The sequence below is a fragment of the Pelobates fuscus genome, chromosome 3, assembly GCF_036172605.1.
Source record: "Pelobates fuscus isolate aPelFus1 chromosome 3, aPelFus1.pri, whole genome shotgun sequence".
NCBI classification, from domain to species: Eukaryota; Metazoa; Chordata; class Amphibia; order Anura; family Pelobatidae; genus Pelobates; species Pelobates fuscus.
The window spans coordinates 322,936,922-322,961,872 of NC_086319.1; the positions used below are offsets into that span (position 1 = coordinate 322,936,922).

Consider the following 24,951-nt stretch of genomic DNA (forward strand, 5'->3'; position numbering starts at 1 on the left):
ATCGTCAACACTAATACGGCGCTTTTATTGTTGTTGAATAAATTATTTACGGCGATAATTTATTTACTGAGAATGAAATAGGGCTCATATATATAGAAGAGATTTTAGAAGGAAACAAAACTTCTCCAACTCATTTTTATAGTCACATCTTTACCCTAAATGTAAAAACAAGCAGGATCTCAAACAATATATATATATATATATATATATATATATATATATATATATATAAAATGTTTTATTGTTTGAGATCCTGCTTGTTTTCAATCTTCACACAAGTGAGGTATATAGTATCAATATTTATATATAACAGCGAATTGTTTGAAATTGCAACATTTAGGGTAAAGATGTGACTATAAAAATGAGTTGGAGAAGTTTTGTTTCCTTCTAAAATCTCGCTTAGCATATATTTTGCAAATTAGAAATATGTTTATATTAATCTTTTTCCTATAGTGTTTTTCAATTGCATGTTTTGTCAAGTCTGAAAAATAAACTTAAAGGGACACTATGGTCATCAGAACAACTACAGCTTATTGTTTGTTCTGGTAAGTACAGTCAGTCCCTGCAGGCATTTTCATGTAAACACTGCCTTTACAAGAAAAGGCAGTGTTTACATTGCTCCCTAGGGAAACCTCTAGTGGCAGTCACTGAGACGGGTCACAGCGCACTCACATTCGGTGTCTCCATGCTCGACATGAACTTTCCCCACAAAGATGCATTGAGTCAATGCATAAGGAGATGCTGATTGGCGCAGTGTGGCGTTTTGCAGCACATGCGCGATAGCCTACCAATACTTTTCTATGGGAAACCATTGGATTGGTTGAGATCCTTAAGTTTGATGTTCTCAGCCAAGGGGACGGGGACAGCTGCGACCAGATCCGCACTGTGCTGGAGAAGGTGGAGTAAATCACCTTTTTGACACAAGTGGTAAGTGGGTTCGACGTATAGCCTGGGGTCTGCTGTGCACCACTCTCTGATTCAACTATTTCAAATGGAGTGTCAGAACTCAGCTTCCATTAGCTCCCCCTGAGCTAAGCCCTACAATTACATCAAGTATATTTGAGAAGAGAAGCAAAATTATGGTTAAGCCACATGTTTATAAAACTGCAGAGTAAAGAAATACAATCCTCAGCGGAGTAGTTTATTTGTCTGGAAGAAACACCAGATGGCCAAAAGTAATGGGCACCCTAATAATTGTTGATTTCAGATGTTTCAGCCTCACCCATTACTAACAGGTTTATAAAATCCAGCACAGAGCAAGGCAGAGAGAGCACAGCAGACAAAAAGGTTTAGGACAGTCAGGGGCCCAGTTACAATATTGCAGTCAGGGGCAGACGATCAGCCGTTCTCACCAGTCAGCCAGTGTAACTTTACCAAGTGACCGGCACGAACAACAGATGCATTCTAAGTGGACCCCCATACCTTATTTTGTAGCATCCAACACTTTAAGGATAAACATTTCTCATTTATTGAAAATCCATTATAAAATATTTCAGGAGGAGGAGATATGAAATAGTGCACACAAATGTATCAAAATAACATCACTCGAGGACACCTAACGTCTTACGCGTTTCGTGTTACTCAAGCACTTAGTCATAGGCCAAGTTCAACAGTGGTTGCTACACCAACTTTGGATGATCTTTTTTCTGGGATGACTCTATTCCACAGCCGGACTGGTGAGCACAACTCTACTCATGTTTTTACTTTGTAGCATGGCTGGCCAGTGCTTTGTGTAAAGAATCAGGGATCTGATCTTTCATCAGGGTAGAGATGTTTGATGGAGAGGGACATTAGGGGGGGAAAGTATGGGAAGAGAATATGCATGCGTCCATTGGTTATTTTGTCTGTTTTGTAAAATGCCATATGACATTTCGGAGTTCGTGATTCTGGCCGAATTGCAAAACACCCAAAATACATGTGAAAAGCAATTTGACTGGATCCGAATGCACACGTCTAGTAAACATAATTTCAAAAATTCTGAAAAAAGTCTGCTCCTCTTGAGTCGGAACTTACCTAGTGTCCATTCCTACTCCAATCCATACAAGGTTATATACTAAAAATAAAATTCTAAGTGAAATCAAAGAGAATTTCACATTTAAATGTTTACAGTGCAGCACTGTCTACCTCCAGTGGCTGTCTCCCAGACAGCCACTAGAGGGCTTCCTGAATCCAAACCTTTGGTCCGGTAACTGACACTGGACATTTTCACGCTCTGCATGAGGACATCCAGCGTCAGATTTTTCCCCATAGGAAAGCATTGATTCAATGCTATCCTATGGGGACGTCTAATGCGAGTCCCCTTTATTAACCGTGGGGGATGTGGGTGGGAAGGTGCGAGGAAAGGAGGGGACAGAGGGAGCTATAGTGCTAGGAATACAGCTTTGTATTCCTTGCACTTATAGTATATATTTACATTTGAAATTCACTCTGAATTCTCAGTTTAGTCATTAACCATGCATACACTTTGTTCTCCAGAAAAGCAAAAAACACAAACAAACAAACAAACCACATTATAGTATCTAATCTACATTGAGCATTCTTTTTCATACCTCCAGAGAGACCATAAAATGTCTAAAATTTAAATGGCCACTTTTATGAAATAGTTTTTTTAAAGGAACACTCACTTACAGTAGTGGATATGGTGCCAGGGGTGCCCTGGTACTTTCCCATGGTAAGTAGGAAAACCATTTGGGAACAGTTTGCCCCTTAGTTGTGGTCCACCAGACACAGTCTCTTCTGGAGCCAGACCCTTCAGTTCATTGGCTAAGAGTGTCAGGCAATGAGCACCTCCCTGCACTGTGCAGAGCTTTGTGAACAGTTTGACAACTTACCTGAGGTCCACCGGACGCCAGTCGCCTTTCCTGCTCAGAAAATATCAAAGAAACCATGATGTGTGACTTTTAATGATGTAACTCTGCCTGTAAATGCACAAAACCTCCTTCTCAATCTGTGTCACACTTAAATGTTTTATTTATATAAGGCACCACACAACATGTCGCTATGGGCAAGAGAGACAAGGTTATTTTTTTAATGGCATTTCTTATCCTTGTATCTGTGTCAACCTTTGAATGACAGACGCATGATGAAGGAATTGCATATTGTTTTGTAAATCAGAATATGAAATCTATTATATGTATTCATATTTCTGTCTATGGTCAATAAAAAAAATATAATAAAGCATAATGTGTTTGAATAAAGATATCTGAATAGGCCAGTAGAAGGCTAGCACTTACATGTTATATCCTGCTAAATATGCAAATTTTTCCTTTGAACATTGCTCTGCCACAAATAGTCAAAACGGGATGTGCGTATTATTAGGTTCTAATTCCAGAAAGTGATGTATTGGTTTTACAGAGGCATGGTCCGGAAATTACAATTCTCTGCTGTCAGGAGTCTGACGTTATATATGCTGTTAACTAAACGCTTTATAAAACTGAATTAATGTTTTGAGAAACCAGACTAACTGTATAAAATATTATAAGTTAAAGGACCACTATAGGCACCCAGACCACTTCAGCTTAATGAAGTGGTCTGGGTGCCAGGTCCATCTAGGATTAACCCTTTCTGCTGTAAACATAGCAGTTTCAGAAAAACCTATGGGTTAATCCAGCCTCTAGTGGCTGTCTCATTGACAGCCGCTAGAGGTGCTTCCGCGTTTCTCACTGTGATTTTCACAGTGAGAAGACGCCAATGTTCATAGGAAAGCATTGAGAATGTTTGCCTGTGGACTGGCTGAATGCGCGCGCATGCGCATTCAGCCGATGACGGGGAAAGGAGGCGGAGAGTCCCCACCGCCGAGGGAGCCCGGTGGTGGAGAAAAGGTATGTGTTTAACCCCTTCCTCACCCTGGAGCCCGGCGGGAGGGGGACACTAAGGGTGGGGGGGGACCTGGAGACCTTATAGTGCCAGGAAACGAGTATGTTTTCCTGGCACTATAGTGGTCCTTTAAAGGGACACTTTAGTCACCCAGACCACTTCAGCTCAGTGAAGTGGTCTGGGTGCCAGGTCCCTCAGGTTTTAACTATTCAGATGCAAACATAGCAGTTTCATAGAGACTGCTATGTTTACATTTGGGGTTAATTCAGCCTCTGCGACGCTGGATACGAATTTTGCAGGGTTGGCAGACATTGGCCTATGTTGCCGTTTGGCTCAGCCAAATTTTGGGATCAAAAGAAATTTGGGAAGGCTATTTGGAGGAAAAATGTTCCTATGACTGTGCTAACATGCAAACAAGACTACAATATGCTTACTTGAAAGGGACACTATAGGCACCTAGACCACTTCATCTCATTGGCCTGCGCTCAAACTCCCACCACTCCTGGGTGGCAGCAATGACCACATTACACATTAGACCCAATAGATACAATAAAATACAAAGAAAAATTTTACTCACACATCATCCTAAATCCCAATGCACATTTAAATAGCTGTAGTTTTTTTGTATCATTCCAATGGCTATTAAAGTGTAAGTTCACCTACCACGTCATAGCAAAGCTTCTCAGGTCTTAATTCGAAAAAGTGGATTTTTCAAAAAATAAAAGGGTGGAACGGGTTGGTAGATTATAAACTGCCCACTCACTTTTTACTTACATTTTCCATGTTTTTAAATTAAATACCTTCTGTGCAGCTGCCCCTGTTTTTTCAAATGCCTTTAATTGTTTTAGTTTCACCCTGCCTAGCTGAGTCTTGCAGTGAATGCTACCTCTGCAGACACAATTGATAGACGCTGATGATAGCGCACTGTTTTTCTCCACACTGAAAGATGGAGGACAAGATACAAGAAGTGAGTGTCGGTGAAAATATCAGACTGTTCCTCTCCACACTCGAATTCCTCTGACTCGTAGTCGAGTAGCTTCTGGGACAGTGTTATGTCAACAGAGGTGGGAAAAACAGAATTGTCATTACCTGTATCATCGCCACCACAATCACCAGTACCAGTCATTGGTGACACTATGGTAATACTTTTTGCTTAGTCATTATGAGTCATTATGTGTATTTTTGCATAAGTCATTATGAAAGAGTAGCTCTGATGACCCTCACAAAGTAGACTCTGTTGCACTCTCTCTTAGTTTCTTCTTAAGGGGCATCAACACTTGAACTAGCAGTGGTAGTAGGAGCTGCAGTGCCAATGGAAGCAGCAACACAAGTTGCTCTAGCATAAAGAGGTTGGGGAAAAAAAGCATTGCATACTGGGTGTTGAATTAGACATTATGGACTTGCTGCTAATCACAACATCCTGAGGATAAATACTACTAATATTGGTGGTGGCGGCAGTGGTGGAAGCGATGACGAAGGTGCCATGACAGAAGAAGAGGTGTTCAATGTCTCAGAAGCCATGGCACTACTGCTTAAGGTGCATTGAGGAACAGGACCCCTCCCCTCTTTTAACTTCTGCTTGGGATTACTATGTGACATTGATGCGTTAATTGATGGTGGGTTTCTTTTTCTTATTATCAGTGTTTTGCAGTAGATGTGATCTACTTGGATTTTGCCAAGGTGTTTTATACGGTTCCTCACAATAGCTTAGTCTTCAAACTAAAAGAAACTGGTCTAGATGGATATTCTTGTTCTTGGGTAGAACATTGGCTTAAGGATAGAGTACAAAGAGTTGCCATTAATGGTAAATTTTCAAGCTGGATAAAAGTGGTAAGTGGTGTCCCTGAGGGTTCTGTTCTGGGATTTCTTCTATTTAACATATTTATAAATGATCTTGAAATAGGCATTGAAAGCCATGGTTCAGTGTTTGCAGATGACACAATACACTGTAAAGTAATAAAATGTGAGCAGGATATTGCTTTGCTGCAGAGGGATTTGGATAGGGCACTCAAATGGCAGATGAAATTCACTGGTAGATAAATGCAATGTTATGCACTTTGGGGTACAGAATGCACAAGCAACTGACACCCTAAATTGTAGTGAATTAGGGATAACAACACATGAAAATGATTTGGAATTGTTATAAACAACAAACTAGGCAACAATGTGCAATATCAATCAGCAGTTGCCAAGTCTAGTAAGGTATTGTAATACATTAAAAGGGCATCCATTCTCTGGATGAAAACATAACTGTACCTCTTTATAAGTCACTGGTAAGACAACACCTTGAATATGATATGTAATTTTGGGCACTTGTTCTAAAGAAGGATATTATGGCACTAGAAAAATACAAAGGTGGTCTACAAAATTGATAAAAGGAATGGAGCATTTTAGTTATGAAGAAAGGTTAACACATTTAAATCTCTTTATGTAAGTGAAGATTTCCTACATCTGGAATTTTCCTTTATGTCATGTCATGGACTTCTAAGCAATTTGCAACATTGTATTTCTCCTTTCCCCCAAACCATATGGCGAGAAGCCCCAATGAATGAGATTAGACAAAGTAAGGTTCAAAGTGGTTTCTGACTTTTAATGGGCTGTGTAACAAGTTATATACAGCAGGAAACAGGGGTGGTCGTTACAAGCATTATCCAATCCTAATAAAATCATCTATCTTATCTTAACATCTTAACCTATAGCAAGCCTGCAGTTGTATCTTCATGTTCGGGCCTTGCTCAAAGCTAAGTTTCACTATCACTACGCACAAATTAATATGTCTACGCACTAAGAATAAAAAGATATTTACTATGCAGTTCTAAATTACACATTACTATGCAGTTATGATCAAAGGGAGGGAGAAAAACGTGAAATAAGGCAAACAGCAGAAACAAACATACAGGATATAACACCTGTTACTTGTGACACAATGTTCTACAGCTCTTGTCTAGGGGTATATTCACTAAGCATTGGATATAGAGAAAGCAAATGTTAAAAAGACTGGCCATCCGGTCATCTGTAGCTTAAGCCTTGGGTAACTATAGGCAAAGTGTATTATTCCCAACAGTTTCCCTCCTTCATTCACAAAGTGGACCAGGGTCTAGGATTACCAGTCCACCCGGTGATCTTTAGCCAGGCAAAAAAAACAGTGGCAAAAACTCATATTTGAGGAAAAAGCACATCTGGGGAAACCCTGAATGGGGGCCACGACCGTGTAGACATGTCATCCCCTCACGTTGACACCACTTGTGACTTATAATACCCGCACCTGAGAGTACCTAGCTCGGGTATCGGGCGGGGAGTGTATTACTCCCAACACATAAGTTTTGAGAAACGGCACCTCAGAGGGGATATGAAAACATTATACAAATATATTCGGGGCCAGTACAAACCATTGTCTGGAAATCTATTCAGAAACATGACTATACATAGGACACAAGGTCACAAATTTAGACTGGAAGAAAGGAGATTTATTCTAAGGTAAAGGAAATTATTTTTACACTAAGAACAATAGGGATGTGGAATTTTAAAATGTGGTTACAATGCTGTGGTTACAATGCTGCCGCCCATCCCATGTGTTCCCTATTAAGGGTTAATAAGTATATATAGGGGTGTATATAAAAAATACCCCTTTCTGTTTCATTAGAGATGTCTTTGCCAGAAGCTCAAGGAAGCAAGGTGAAGGGTGAGAGTAAGACCCGTCTAGGGGGGGGGTTTGCCTTGACGTTGGCAGGCGGGCATTCCCTCCAGTGGCCATTGGAGTAACTAAATGACCTCCATTTGTTTAAATGTACACTAAGGAGGATTAAGGAGAGAGCGCAGGTAACTTTTTTCTTTGGTTTTTACTATATGTATTGGAGCTGATGTATTCTGTGGTCATTGCTGCCGGCCAGGAGTGATGGGAGTGAGCGCAGGACTTTTCGCTCTGTATGTGGAATTTTTGGAATATTTAAACAGCAATTGGCTGAATACTTGCAGGAACATAATATACAGGGATATCATTTTTAATAAGTGGGGTAATAGCTTCTTGATCCAAGGATAAATCTGACTGCCATTCTGGGGTCAAGAAGGAATTTTGTTCTGAGTTTGTTGCAAAATTGGAAGTGCTTTAAACTGTTTAGTTTTTTTGCCTTATTTTGGATCAACAGCAAAAACAGGTGTGAGAAAGGCCAAACTTGATGGACACATGTCTCTTTTCAGCCTATGTAACTATGTAACTATGTAACTGTTAGAATAAATTAGGCAAGGTGAATGACTATGTATGACTATGTATTGTGTAATGTAATGCAACTTTATTCAGCAAAAATAGGTGTTTACTTTGCAAAATGGGTTTGTGCTTGGTGGATGTATTGCTTTAACACTATTGTCTTATTTACATTAAGAAACACTGTACACAGTTGAAAAAAAACAACATGATTTTCTTTCCCTAAACAATAAATACAAAAAAACAAAAACAAACATGTTTAGCAACTGTATATTTATAATCTAGTCTCTCACTTGGATCAGTTACAAAATGCCTGCCCATCTCCTATCTCCCACTCGAGGTTGTTTCAAGTACTTATGTTAGTAGCTGCTGCCTGCTGACTACATACAGCAGACAGTGCTAAACCTAGTCTCACATTAGAATCAGTGACGCAGGCTATCTCCTATGCTGGTTCAGAGTAATCAATTACTGCTGGTCTGCCTCCCCCAATAGCTGAAGTCAAAGTATGTAGAAGAATCCTGCTTGGATGTATAATTGTTTTATTGCTCGTCCTTTTTCCCTCTTTTGGTCACTCACTCCACTTGATCTGTGAACAAATTCAACATTTAGTTGTAGTCCCTTAACCATCTCCTTTTTTGGTACCTCTTGATAGGGCAGGGGATCCAGCTCACGTGATTGTGCAGACCTCTTATCCATCATGGGAAATTAAGCTGCTTATTTTCCCCCTCTCATAAAAAAAAGAATTAATTAACCAGCCTCTGTTTTATTTATTCACATCCCTTTTTATTCTTGAACAGCAATTAGAATTAAGAACCGAACATGTTTGGATTTGCACAAGTCGGTTCCCCTAAGATTCTTGCATGTCGTGGCTCGCAAATCGGAATTTCTTTATATTACCTTACCGGCCAGACTCCAAGTCTAGTACATCGTTATTCTCTTGATTATGTTTTACATACACAGAATAAATGTGCCCTAATCAGATAGCAAAGATACCGTATTCAGTGCACTCAGTAAGTCTTTAGATAGAGAAATCTATATGTCTCTAATTTCAGCACACTGAACTGGAAATGAAAAAATTAAAATTAAGTGGAGACAATCAGCATTAATTTGCAGATACTTGATTCAATAAATGTTGAACTTTATAGGAACTACTTCCATTTAATTTTACTGAACAAATCTTAACTTGATGATGAATTGCCATCTCAATACTTCATTGTGAATACTTTGCATTCTGTGAATGCTTGAACTCTGCAGCCCATAGGGATTTCCTGGGCATCTTTCTTGGCGATGCCCTGCCAGAATTGAGCAGTAGTCATGTTCAGTTCTCAATTGTTTTGGGGCATTTTCCCCACCGTTCTATGATTAGTAGGTGAAAAATATATTCTTCATTGGTTTTGATGAATTTTATTAAAGCTGATAAGAAGCTGTGATTCTGCTAACCTGTGAACTCATCCAGAGGCAGTAAGCAGTTGTATATTCAATTAAGACATGTGCAACAGCAATAATTCATACCATAACGCTATTTCTTATACCTTTTTAGATGATTATTTAAGTTTAGGAACTGTATATACAGTGCTGTAACTTCTACAAGATTCATCTTTTGTGCGTGTAAATACCCTGAAATTATTTCATTTTAAATCTAGTGTGCTGGAGTCAATACAACAACATTTGTACTTGTCCACATATGGACTGTATATAGCATTAAGGGGAGTTAAGCAATACTTTTTGTAAAGCTTTGTGGAGATGATTAATTTAAAGGAATATAAACAAATACATTAACTTAAGGAGACACTATGGCCCCCAAAACAACTTTAGCCTAATGAAGCAGTTTTGTTGTATAGATCATGCCCCTGCAGTCTTACTGCTTAATTCTCTGCTATCTAAGAGTTAAATCATTTTGTTTATGCAGTCCTAGGCAAACCTCCCTGCATGTGACTTACACAGCCTTTCTAAACACTTCCTGTAAAGAGTCATATAATGTTGGCACTTTTTTTATTGCAAATTATGTTTAATTATATTTCTTATCTTTTGCTCTGTCAGTAGCTTGCTAGACCCTGCAGGGGCCTTCTGTATGTAATTAAAGTTTAATTTACAGAATAGCAGATAGGAATCTTTCAAGTAAGTTACAGCTGATTGAAAACGAAACCATTTTCACACCAGGTGGGCTGTGGCTAGGGCTGCATAAACAGAAACAAGGGTGATTTAACTCCTAAATGGCAGAGAATTGAACACAATACAACTTCAGAGGCATGACTTATACATAAAACTGCTTCAAGTTGTTTTTTGATGATAGTGTCTCTTTAAGGAAAGAAAATACTTCTATAAGGTTGAGTCATTGGTTCCCTGTGTAGAGGCTTTATTGATGAACACCTTGTCCATCTATTGGAATGACTCTCCACATGACTATGCAATATTCTACAGCTTCTCCTGGGACTAATAAATGCCTGATATTTATCTTAACCTCTTTAACAGGGGTGCAGATAAATCTCGTTAACATGCAGTTGTGCAGAAGTGATTTCATAAAAGGCCTCTTCTCGGGTTTTAGATGTTTAACCATTATAAACATCAGTGTGAATAATGTTCCACAATGAGACCAGAATGAAACACAAGCAAAAAAGGTTAGATTTTGTTTTCACAGCATAAAGTGTTTCAACTTAAAAGTTTAAACCTCGCTATGTCCAAACACACTCTCATTAACAGAAAGTTCATGCATTGTAGCAGGTACTCTATACTTATTTGATCTATAAAGAAGCTACCTGCTGCCTTGTCAGCATATGACTCACCAAGGTCTATCTGCATTGTACTTACGAGACCATTCCATGGATAGATTCCTTTAATATATTCTCCATATTTTGTAGACTGTCATTCAACCAGTGAAGTAATATTTTATATAATAAACTGTTACACCTTTTTAATTGGAATAGTATATCCATTCCAATCTATTTTTTGTTGACGGCTCCAAGTAAAAAGAAAAATACTACTTTACAAAAGGCAGCATTTTTTTATTTCCATTATCTGCACAAGATTACAAATCCTGTAACAAGACGCAAAATATTACAATAAACAAAGCAGATTCTGCCGGGGTTTGAGTTTGAAATTTGGAGTCCCCCTGTGTACGTCTAATTAGGCTACACCCACATTGAAAAAATATCAGTTAAAAAAAACATAGAACCCAATGCTCAGAGGAAACTAATTGTCCTGACACTTTTAGAACTTAATGGTTTTTTTTTTACTGCAATATCAATAACAATAACTGTCATCCACCACAGTAATTAAATTGACGTTACACTGGTAATTAGGATAAAAATGGACATGGGGGCCTGGTACTTCTTCCCACCCCTTAAAACAAACCCTGTATGTTGCAAATCATTGTATGAGAGTAAAAAGCTTTTTATCGTCACACGTATCCCATCTGCTTCTTATCTCGATGGTTGTCATTGTTGGTTCTGCAGATAATGCTGAAGGACATCTTCTCATTTACAAACACTTTAAGAGGAAGAAGTTGCACACGGAGCCCCCAGGACAATTGCATAATTTTCCAATCCGTGACGCCTTCCTCACCGCACATTGCTCCCCAACATCACACTGGAACATACAGCATAAACAAGTTTAATACAATGTATAGACTGATAGCATGATACGTCAGCACATTTATCAATGTATGTGTGTTAGAACACCTGTACAGGTATAAACCCACTTAGATTAAAGAGATTACTTCTTAACTATGACAGGGGATTGGAAAGGTTATTAACTCGATTATTTTCAAATTATTTTTATCGAACAATTTTAGAAAAATGCATTATTAAGAATGTATAACATATAATAAACCATAATATAATAGCAAATAAAAACAATAAAAATAAATAAAAAAAACCAGGTAAAAGGAAATAAAATAAAAGGGGATTACATGCATAATTACATATGATAAAATTTGTATTAAAAGAAAAACAAAAACAGAATAATATATGTTACAGAATTAGTTAAAACCATTAATATATATCCCTTTAATTAATATTCAACAAGCTGCAGGGTGTGTAGAATTGCCTACAGGAGAAACTCTGTCTTCACTTCATTTTCCCATTTGTATTTGCTAGATTCTGATTTGTAGCGAGGTTAAAATCTACGTGGCAAAACTAAGACAAAAATAGACAAGCTGTCCCTATAGCGGAGATGGAGAATTTCCCTGTTTTGATAAAATATTCTTCTTTTAGAGTACATACTTCTGTTAAATGACTTAACATTCTACTAAAAAAATCTTATGTGTATTCCATTTCATAAATTTGTAGTAACACCCCTTCCCCAGAAAATCCACATATTTATGTAAAATAGACTTATTATTGTTTGTCTTATATTTCCCAACATTTAGCTGTAGACTTCAATCTCCTTAAAGGTCCTTCTCTATGTCATATATTACTCTAGTAAGTTATGACTAAACTCTACTTAGTGTATACCAAATTAGATTTCTATTTATAATATGTATGTATGAATTAAAAAAAGAAAGAAAGCATAATGTAATACATTTTAATATAAAAGGGTGTATTCACTAAGAAGGTCGTTGTGGTAAAATGACAAATGTATGACAAATCAAAGTTAAAGAATTCTTCACATACAATACATTTTTCAGTTTTAGATATCAGTTGATCAAAAATCATTATTTGAATTAACCACACACCTGCCATTCAGAGCCTTTCACTGGCAAGGTAGGGGTGAGATCCAATCAATAATACAGGAATATATTTCCTTATAGTGGTGAAAGGATTTCTACAGACTGACACCTGCTATTTCATTCCCCCCTAGAAATGATTGCCATGTTTTATAAAGAGAGTCAAATTAGTAGATTTTCCAACAGAAACCCTTTTAGTGAGACAGTTGGTTTCAGTAAACTAATTTGTGTATTTACACTGCAAATGTTGCAGACATCAACATCTACATGAGAAAGAGGGATTTCTATTTAGAACAATCAAAGAATTCTATGAAAAAGAAGACTTCTCTTGCCAATTTGATTTCAGAAACTGACCGTTTTCTTTAACCCCTTAAGGACACATGACATGTGTGACATGTCATGATTCCCTTTTATTCCAGAAGTTTGGTCCTTAAGGGGTTAATCATTTGCCAGTTACACTGTTTAGCAATCTTGCCTATAGTGTACAGTAGAAGGGATACAGAGAGGGATATTCATGAAATCAATCCCAGTCACAGACAGTCTATCTCAAAATCCTAAAAATGAAACTTACCACGGGGACCTGTCCAAATTTCTTCTCCCAGGATGGGACACGTTTACTCTGCAATTTCTCCAACACTTCCTGAAGAGCTCCCAGCTACAAAACAGATATCACTTGCTTGTCACTGGCAAACATCACATTTCACATTATAACTCAGTTTCTCTGGACCACACAGCTAACAATCTAACACCCCCCTCTGTTAGAAAACGCCAACCTGCCTTTAACAAGAAATAACCCACTGGGATGTTCAATAGATGTCTGCACTCACCAATTCCTTCTCACTGGAAGGGAGAGAGTCCTTGGGGTAAAAGTCCCTTAATGCCCTGGTCTCCAGCTCAGAACTGTCCTCCTGGCCACACACAGCAGCAATTAGTAGCAGGCAGCAGCCTAGTGCCAGGACCCTGAGCCTGGAACTCTCCATTGTGCTGAACGAAGATCCTGTGCTACAAGTTGCAGATCTAGGCAACTGCTTGGCAATAATAATTACTAGCGTTCTGTAAAGTGTCTATTTATGTGTTCCATGCTGCTCTGTTATGTTATTTTTCTTCTCCAGCCCCTCCCCGTGGTGACGACATTAGGCAGCGTGGGGGTTTGAGAATCAGAAAGTCATTGATCTCTTTATGAAAGCTACAGGGTAAGGCTTTGTTAAACAATCCATCAAGCATCCCCCGGGCACTGGTGGCATGGCAGAGAGGCCATGAAAGACGTATGTTTCCTCTCACAGATCTCAAAAGCCAGGTATATATTAGCAAAACAGTGCCATGGCTGACAAAAGCAATTATCACTTCTATTTTCCCTGTTCTGACAATGATAATAATTCTACAGGCGGGAGTTCTTAGAACACAAGCAAACACTCATTAACTGTTTCCTGTTCCTATAATAAGAATCAGACTGGGAAGGAAGATCTGCAAGAAATTGATGTGCTTATTTGTAGAGGGTTAGGAATAAAAACATAGTATTTTTGTGTGTGTTTTTTTTGTTTTTTTAGTAGATGAGTTATAAAAACAAAAATGTGATATGGAGAATAGGCAAGGACTATTTTTTCACTGATGTGGCTAATTGGACATACCTTTTGTGTTAACTTTATGGGGAAAGATGATTAAATATACTTTCCCACAACCTGGGGTAGGTAACCTTAGGCGCTCCAGATTTTGTGGACTACATTTCCCTTAAAGCTTTGTCTGCATTATGGCTGCAAGAGCATTATGGGGGATGTAGTCAACAACATCTCGAGTGCTGAAGGTTGCCTACCACTGCAACAGTTAACTTTAATTACTTTCTCTATCACTAACCCTTTTTTTAATTATTATTTTTCCCTCTAAATGTAATGTTCATGAATATTATAATATTGAAGATACACCTCACAATCATTATTACTCTGTATAGGATGCACCTTATCTTTTGTGTCATTATAATTTCTAATTATTATTATTATTGGTATTTATAAAGCACCACCATATTCCACAGTGCTGTAAAATTGTGGAAAACAGACAGTACAGTATTAAAGGGACACTATAGTAACCAGAACAACTACAGCTTATTGAATTTGTTCTGGTGAGTAGAATCATTACCTTCAGGCTTTTTGCTGTAAACACTGTCCTTTCAGAGAAAATGCAGTGTTTACATTACAGCCTAGTGATAACTTCACTGGCCACTCCTCAGATAGCTGTTAGAGAACCTTCCTGGGTCATGGCTGCCTAAAATGCATCCAAGCATTCAGTGTCTCCTCCCTCTCCATGCAGACACTGAACTTTCCTCATAGAGATTCATTGATTCAATTCATCTCTATGAGGAGATGCTGATTGGCCAGGGCTGTGTTTGAATCATGCTGGCTCTGCCCCTGATCTGCCTCTTTGTCAGTCTCAGCCAATCCTATGGGGGAAAGCATTGTGATTGGATAGGCTACAACTTCTGATTATGTCAGCAGACTGCTTGTTTTTCTGAGGTAAACAGCATGCAGAGTTACAACTTCTGGCTTGAATACAGTAAGATCTTACTATATTTATGGAGGCATGAGGGGCCCAGGGAGGCTAGATGGTGGTTTTAACACTATAGGGTCAGGAATACATGTTTGTGTTCCTGACCCTATAGGGATCCTTTAAATAAATAACACAAACAATAATAGAGGAACATAAATGTGTGCTGAAGTCTAGAACTTAAAGCTCTTTTATACAGAGTACTCAGCTAGCCTGTGAGCTTACAATCTAATGCTCACTTAATAACCGCCATCAATTTTCTGCAATTTATAATGTCAGTTACTTCAATATTTTATATAAAATGCTCTAATAAAAGCAAACTAAAACTGATAGTTTTGCAAATTGATCCCTTAATTTTACTAGTTGTTGTAGTAAAAGACATTATGTGTTTTAGTAATCTTACATACATGTATTAAAGCATGCAGCAAGTTACCCATACCCTGCACTGAATAGGAGGCATTATGAAGAATAATTAAACATTTTAATTTGCCTTGTAGTAATTTTATACTGAATATAAAACCAGAGCTGAGTTTATCTATTATTGTGGTGCATATTTGTGTAATTTGTGTGTTTGTCATTCAGATGATGAGTTTTAACTGGTGTTTGTATTTGATTCAGTAACTTCATTATATTTGTGAACACTCCAATAATTACCTGGGCAGTTTTTGCTAATGCATGTCTATTCTAAAGTGAAAATATTAAAGCAGTTCATTGTCCTGAGATTAAGCATTCTTATATTTGTCAGCAAGCTGCAAATACCGCACAAGTTATATATAAAATTAGTAATCAAATAGCCATGAGTCACAAAATATATTTGTTGCTGTGTCCACCGAAAGATTCCTGAATCATAGGCTTGCTTTTCTTAATTTCCCAATTTTTACAACTGCGTTTTCACAATGTAGTTTAATGAACAAAAGTGCTCTCAGTTGCACATCTGCTTAATTGTTGTTTGATCATTTCTATGAAGACAGCCTTTTGTAGTTCTTGTAGGAGTCAGGGGGTTATGCTTCCTTACCTTATCACTTGTACATTGGTTTCTTGACATTTTTAGTTTACTGGATCAGATCATATTTAGGATATACACATTGCAATTCTAAAATGTATTGGGGCCATCTCTCGTGTTGGCCAGTTTTACATTCATCTAGTTGAAATTTTCCACATAAAATGTGTGACAGACCACCTGGCCACCATGGACTGGTGCAGGACCAACAGCCATCATCTTCCCTTAGAAGAACTATAATCACTGGACTAACCCTTTTTTCCTGCTGTGCCTCCCATCTAAGAGACCCCGACCAACTACTCAGAGAGTCTCAGGGACTATCATGAGACTCTTACAGGCAAAGTGAGTCCAATCGGGGGCTACTCAAGAATCTCCTGGAACTGTAGATCGGATCGCGGGATATCCAGTGCCCGGTCAAACGTCATCAATGTAGCTCTCAGCCCGAGTACAACCAAACAGAGTGCTATTAAGAGAGTTGATTAGGAAGGTGGCCAGGGTTCTAACAACACCCAGGACTTGAGGGAGCTCTTTGTACTGAACCCACCTGCAGTCATCGTTTGTGACTGGAACCTACCATCGGAGAATGCTTGCGGCTTGGTCAACTTTTCCCTTCAGATTACTCGGGGCTAAAACTCTCCGAACTGGGCACCTTTTGTACTGAATACTCTCTTGGGGGAGAACTTTCTGGTCATGACGACAGTTTGGGGTTGCTTGAAGGGGAAAGTACAGTTTTAAGGGACACTATTGTTAGGCGTCCTGTTATCTGGCTGTTAATAATATAATAATAATGAAGTATATTGTACAGTGCATCGTTTTCTTGATGACTCCCCTGTTGGGGGCTTTTGTATAAATAGGCCACTGTCACTGAATAAAGTGTTTGTGTTGAACCCTGCGTCACAGCTTACCTAGTTTAGCCTGAGTTTTGCAATTTGCAGCTTGAGTTGCTGGACGGCTTTGCAACCTACATAACTACCAACATGTATTATGCCCAGGTCAGCTAGCATAGTTATTTTATATTTTGAACAGGCCTTTCACAGCAGAGTAATTGGTATTTTGTGTGTACTTATGGCTGCAGATAGTGACACCTTATAATTGTGTGCGGCTGGTAAATGGGAAAATAAGTAAGAACAAAAATGTGTGCTGGGGTTTGTGAAACACCAGCATGTATAGACAGAAACAGTCATGTATGATTAGGGCCAGAAGATGACCAGTCTCTGGCACCATATGAATTGGAGATGCCAATACTTATCTATATATGATTAGAGTTTGGAAATGCTCAATATATATAGGTACATATATGTATTTATAACGTCATTCTAATTTTTTTTTATTTAAATATATATGTATATTGATATCAGAATACATTTAGAACAAATTTAAACTGGTATATTATTTTTTTCAATTTATTTATTTATATATATATATATATGTTATTGAGACTGTGTATTATATATATATATATATATATATATATATATATATATATATATATATATAATATGTACATAGAAAGGATGCACTCTCCAAAGTTAGAAAAGTATTTATTCCATCAAACGGTATATAATAAAGTGATCGATGTTTCGACCCATTTGGGTCTTCCTCAAGATCAGCCGCAGGGGGACTGCCTTAGATGCCAGGCAAGTCCCCACATTGTGATTGCCGGCAGGGGATCGCCAGCGATCAGGTAAGTGCATATTTGCGATTGGACATACCTGGTACATCCGAGGTCGGGAAGGGGTTAAATAGGGCCAAGAGATGCTAAAACAAATTACATATTATCTATGGGTTCTTCTACAAATTATTACACTACATATACAATATTACAAAATAGAGAGATCATGAAAATACACAAATGACAAAGATCATTTGAAGTAGTTTAATATAAACCAGGACTCTTCTAATTGATAATGCAGACTTAAAGGGTACCTGTCATGAAAAATACAACTTAATCTTCAATGATATGGAATAAAATGTAATTCGCCTGGGGCACCGGCCTGCTGTCTGGAGCTGGTGTGCTGGGCGAGCGGCTCCTTGGCCACCCCCCCCCTGCATCCCCAGCGCAGTCATTCAGCTGCAGGGCTCCGCAGCCCATTACCTGCTCAGGGAGTGGGGTATGCTGTAACCCCAGCACCCAAGCAGAGCACACTGCTTGCTGCAGGCAGGGGAAGCCGGAACATGACTTGGTATCCCGGCTGTCCCCTGCCTGTGAACACCGGAAGCACTCTGAGGGGAACAGGAAGGAGTCTGTCTCACAGTGCATAGCTCTCCTGCTCCCCCAGGAGAAAGAAGGAACAACATCCCGCATGCTGGTGGCTGGACCCCTTCTCTTCCATTCACAGCAATAGGACAGGAATGCCATATCTGAAGGCTAAGGGAGACTGGCTATTCTGTGCATGGTTTAAATTGGTGTGTGTGTTAAATTACTATGTGTGTAAATAAAGTGTGACTTTATGTAAAGTAGTGTGAGTTTGTGTTTGAGTGACAGTGTGTGTGTTAGTAAGACTGTGTTAGTGACACTGTGTATGTCAGTGAGAGTGTGTGTTAGTGACACTGTATGTCAGAGGGTGTGTGTGTTAGTGACACTGTTTGTGTTATTGAGAGAGTATAAGTGTGAAAGTGAAAGTGTGTGTATGTCAGTGAAAATGTGTAAGTTACTGTGTATGTCAGTGAGAGTGTGTTATTGGGCCTGTGTAAGTGACACTGTGTGTGTATATCAGTAAGAGTGTGTTAGTGAGACTGTGTAAGTGAAACTGTGTGTATGTCATTGAGAGTGTGTAAGTGACTGTGTATGTCAGTGAGAGTGTGTGTGTTAGCGAGAGTGTGCAAGAGACACTGTGTGTATGTGTCACGATTACTGTGTGACCCAACACGCAGAACTATATTAACACAAACAACATATACCGGACCTTAGCATGGCCACTGTTAGTTCAGTCGACCTCTGAAGCAAGGGTACGAAATTCAATGGTGTACTCTGCAACAGACCTATTGCCTTGTTTTATACGCATTAATGCTTTGGCAGCGGTTTTCTCTTTACCCAATGGCTCAAATGTCAGTTTAAACTCAGCAAGGAATTCTTTATAGTCATAAGCTATAGATTTATTGCTTTCCTATAGAGGATTGGCCCATGTTAGGGCCTTACCTGTCAATTGGTTCATTAGATAACCTATTTTGGATCTATCAGAAGGGAATGATCCAGGAGACGCCTCAAAGTGATATTCAATTTGATTAAGAAATCCACGACACTCCTGAGCATCGCCTCCAAAATGAGGAGGAGGTGATAAGGATATCGAAGGAGCCTTATACACAATAGGAATACTCACAACAGGAGGGGTAGGAACTGATGGTGGATCATCGAGCTGAAGATGAGCCATATGGGCTAGAAGCGTTTGGAAGGCTTAGGCAAATTGATCCATGCTGTGATCATTTTCCTCTGGCAAACCAACATGTGTTGACACAATTCTGCAGGGTCCATGTTACTGTCGTAATGTCATGATTACTGTGACCCAACATGCAGAACTATATTAACACAAACAACGTATACCGGACCTTAGAATGGCCAGACTTAACGTAAAAGAGAATGGTCAAAATAACAAGCCAAGGTCGGGGATACAGAATAAGACAATTCGAATAAACTAGCCAAGGGTCAGGATACCAGAAGTAGGGAAAGTCAAAAACATAAGCCAAAGTAAAAAACCAGAAATATAATACCAAGAACGCGCTCTCTGAGAAGCAACAAGTGGAAACCATGACAGGGCATTGAGAAAAGGCATAACAGGGTTTAAATATGCCTCTCAGTGCTGTGATTGGTTATTACATGGACTTTAACCCCAAAACGTGCGTCGATAACGGTATGTCACACGCGCGCCATCTCTAATGTGGGCAGTGTGACCTTTAACATTAAGAACGGGACTGCAGCGGTTGGCGGCCCGTAAAAAACGCAGCACCAGCCGGGACCCGTCTTCTTTGAGGATCGGGTGGCACCCCGCCGTGATCCAGGTAAGTAAAGATTTCCCTTTTCGGTGTGACTGCCATGCTCATGTGTGGCCGCGCTGATCAAGGACTTACTGTTATCTGAAGTATCGCTGCGGTTGCACTGATCAGGCATGACCGAGTCGATACAGACCTCCTGCGCCGTGACAGTATGTCAATGAGACAGTGTGTGTGTAATAGAGTTTGCAAGTGACACTGTGTGTATGTCAGTGAGAGTGTGTGTTAGTGAGTGTGTAAGTGACACTGTGTATGTTAGTGAGAATGTGTGTGTTAGTGAGTGTGTGTTAGTGACACTGTGTATGTAAATCAGAGAGTGTGTGTATTAGTGAGAGTGTGTAATTGACACTATGTGTATGTCAGTGAGAATGTGTAAGTTACACTGTGTATGTCAGTGAGAGTGTGTTAGTGAGTGTGTAAGTGACACCGTGTGTGTATGCAAGTGAAAGTGTGTGTGTGTGTGTGTGCTAATGTGTATGTGACCATGTGAAGAGGTTCTTATATATTAAATTATAATCATAATATATTAATCTAATTCCATTTTAAACCGAAAAAAAAAATCATATTACTTAAAGTTCACTGTAACGTAAATTAAGTCCCAACATTATTATAGATTAAATCCCACCAAATGCATTGATGTATGTTTTAGGCAGTATGATTGTATGGATATATGTATTAGGCAGTATGAGTGTTTGGATGGATGTATTGGGCTGTGTGTGTGTGTGTCTGCTTTCACTTAATGTCTACCCAGTGTGTCTCCTTCCCTAAATGTATCCTCACTTCAATTCAGAGTTTAGTGAGAAAACCTCTGAGGGAATGCAGTTGCATCCATGAGGGGGTGGCAAAATGGATTGTTGGCTAGGGCAGCAAGAATCCTTGCACTGGCCCTGTATACATTGTGATAGAGAATTTCTAGCAAATATCTAGATTTCTATAAAAGTAGAGGTTTAAAAAACAGCCCTTTTCCCCTCCTCTTACTCAGCTCAGTTTGTACAGAACCTGTTCCGATCACCATAGAGATAAGAGTCCACGGCAGTGAATGCCATAAATCAGGAGTAGGTAACCTTTAACACTCCAGATGTTGTAGACTATATCTCTCCATATGCTTTGAGCATTATGGCTGCAAGCATTATGGGAGATCTAGTAGTGCATAACATCTGGAGTGCCAAAGGTTGCCTACTCCTGCCCTATATGTATATTTACACTTTTTTAAATACTGATACCACTTGGGACATAACAGTTTATCATATTTATTTGGCCCGTGTCTCACTTTGTGTAGTTTACCAGCCACCATTTGAAATGTTCTCCAGAAATGTATGTGTTTATTCGGTGGAGATACCTAAGGTCCTAAGGTCTTCTGCATGGAGCATTTCAACACTTGTCACGCAGCCATATTGCCACCAATCCCTGGCACAGTTTGTGCTAATATTTTATTCATGCATTTTACACTCGGTAGCTGCCAATGTAGGAAGATAGTATCAATCTCTATAGAAATATCCCATGTGCCTAGGTTTATGTTTTTAATAATTAAAAACAAACATTGAGAGGTTTTGGAAGTGTAGTATCTACACTTAGAGGTCACAACCCGAAGTGAGCGAGATGCAATCAACATTTGATGATGTCACCTGTGTCACATGATTAGATTCGACACATATGATTTAATGTTACACAGATCAGCAGTTTGTAAATACAGAGTGAGGAAGGGGCTGTTTTGCAGCATCTTCTTTATAATTGTATTATATAATTCAAATAATTGCCAGTGACCAGAATATTCTCAGTGAGGATTGGAACATGCATCATTTCTGGGGCCAATAACTGTCTAAATAACCACATTACATTAACATATCCTTTTGGGTTCCTCTGGACGCTCTTGTTTTTATTAAACTGACATCTATAATGGCAAACACAAAAGACATAATAGATTTTAAAAGACTGAATCACTCATTTAGAGCTTAACAGGTTTCTCAATGGTATTGACCTTATGATAATAAATATATTTCACTGTTTTTGCCCACAATTGCCAACTATCACATAGAATATTTTTTAACATAAACATGAATTGCATGCACAAAATTGAGTATTGCATATAATTGCAACATGTTAGAGAAAATGTGGAAGAATAGTGCCTTGTGACTTTTTAAAGCCTTAGTGACTATTTTCCAACATGACGAGTCAGTCTGACCATTAACTCTATTGGACAGTGCTCACAAAGATCACACTAACAAGATTGTCAACTGCAAATGAGCTGAGCCTTCTCGACTGCTTGTTTTTGTACACAGGCATGACTGATGAATGTGCTCGTTTGGAATTGGAGATAATGATATACAGATCTCACAGTGTGATGTAAACAAGTTAAACAGTATATATCACAGCTGAGAGCCATATCAACTGTAATGGGTTTATATTTAGCTCCAAAACCACTGTATAAGAGATCTGGCTTTTATTTTGTATTTTAGAGTTGATTTATTTTTGTTAATTAAAGCTTCCTTATTGTACTTGAATCTGATGGAAGCCTGTGTGGGCACCGTCAAGTATGTCATGGTGTACCATTTAAATTCCAAAATACCCCCTTATTGCCATGTCAAATCACCCGGTTCATTGTTAAATAATGAAACTCAGTTTTGGGACATTAAACCCTGTATTAATGACGTTGCAAGATAATCAGTTATCAATATAGGAACGATAACACATACACCAACAAAGTATATTTGCATGCAGTTACCGGGGCACCATCCTCATTTTTGTCAAATAGTTTCACAGATGTTTTGGGATAATAACCTACCTTTTGCAGCTGTGTTCTTCTGCGTTATTCGTCCACAGCAATAAACTTTGAACGGCATTAATAGGAAATGTAGGCTTGAAGACAGGTTACCACAGTGCTCACATCTCACATCCTTTTATTGCTGTCCAAGGTTGGACAATGGAGGGTATAACTAATGTTACTTTTGCATTATGCAAACAGTTTCCAAGGGGCTAAGCCTTGGGTGCCACCGTTTTTTTTAAAACTGCTTAAAAACAATTTGAGACCATAAACATTTGGCAAATAACCATAATAGCATCCAAGATTCCTTGAGCGATAACCACAACAAACTGCAGTAGTTATGGTACTTAAAGTCCACCTTTAAGTTTCATCTGAACTACCCAGTTTGTATATCATACCTTTTGTGTGCTTGAGTAAAAACATAATTATTAGATAAGGTAAAATATATACCAAGAATTGTCTGGAACCGACTAAGGAATTCCAAATTGTAGCCTAAAAGAGCAGCGCTAGGAAAACAGACAATTTAAAAATGTTTTTCCAGTCTGGCTATTTTGATCTAGAATTTCTCAATTCCTTGCCAGTTCCTGACGATTCCTAGTTTAGAGAATTGTCCTGTAGGTCTACACGTCTGCTGGGTGCTCTGCAATGTGCATACATCTGATTCTAATCGAGGATGAGTCAAACCAGGTAAGTCATTATAATGCATCAACCAAACAAAATACAAAACCCACGTTTATCATTTACAGTGCAGTGTTCCCCAACCCCCGGGCCGCGGACCGGTACCGGTCCGTGGATCAAACGGTACCGGGCCGCCCAGGGGTGTGGGGTGTGCGAGCCTGCCGGCTAATGCAGGGCTGGCATTGCCCAAGTGCCAGCCCTGCAATGTGCCTGCGGACCGGAGGGGAGATCAGAGATCTCCCTCCCCAGTCTGCAGGCACTGTGCTGACAGCCGGCAGGGGAGTGAGAGAGGACCCGGAAGCTCTTACCTGCAGCTCCTCCGGGTCCTCCTCTCGCGAGATTTGGAGCGTTGCCGCGGTAACCACGGCAACGCTCCAAATCTCGCGAGAGTGAACTCTAGCCCTGTAACTGGGCTAGAGTTCACCTCACCACCACCGGACCACCAGGGAATCCCCACCGGACCACCAGGGACTAAGAAATGTCCCCCTCCTCCCAGTAAAGGTAAGAAGGGAGGGGGGACATGAATATCTTAATTTTAATTAAATAAATTTTAAAAAAGCCTCCTTACCCCCCATACACACACTGCCCCATAAACACACTACACACACTGCCCCCACACACACACTACACACATTGCCCCATAAACACACTACACACACTGCCCCACAAACACTGCCCCATACACACTACAAACACTGCCCCATACACACACTACACACATTGCCCCACAAACACTGCCCCCATGCACACACTACACCCACTGCCCCACAAACACTACACACATTGCCCCACAAACAATGCCCCATACACACTACACACATTGCCCCACAAACACTGCCCCATAAACACACCACACATTGCCCCACAAACACTGCCCCCATGCACACACTGCCCCACAAACACTGCCCCCATGCACACACTACACACACTGCCCCACAAACACTGCCCCTATGCACACACTACACACACTGCCCCACAAACACTACACACATTGCCCCACAAACACTGCCCCATACACACTACACACATTGCCCCACAAACACTGCCCCCATGCACACACTGCCCCACAAACACTGCCCCCATGCACACACTGCCCCACAAACACTGCCCCCATGCACACACTGCCCCACAAACACTGCCCCATACACACACTACACACACTGCCCCACAAACACTGTCCCCATACACACACTGCCCCACACACACACTACACACATTGCCCCATACACACACTACAAACACTGCCCCATACACAGACTGCACACACTGCCCCACAAACACTGCCCCATAAACACACTACACACATTGCC

General features: G+C 39.5%; 1 protein-coding gene across 1 annotated transcript; it reads right to left on the reverse strand.

Annotated features, from left to right (window-relative positions):
* Nucleotides 1-10,998: 10,998 nt before the first annotated feature.
* On the reverse strand, nucleotides 10,999-13,744 carry LOC134601203 (cocaine- and amphetamine-regulated transcript protein-like). Its single transcript, XM_063445659.1, has 3 exons — nucleotides 13,508-13,744; nucleotides 13,252-13,335; nucleotides 10,999-11,602 (listed from the first exon to the last, which is right to left on the reverse strand). The coding sequence occupies exons 1-3, from the start codon at nucleotides 13,658-13,660 to the stop codon at nucleotides 11,495-11,497; spliced, it is 345 nt and encodes a 114-aa protein (XP_063301729.1). The 5' UTR covers nucleotides 13,661-13,744; the 3' UTR covers nucleotides 10,999-11,494.
* Between the last annotated feature and the right edge of the window lie 11,207 nt (nucleotides 13,745-24,951).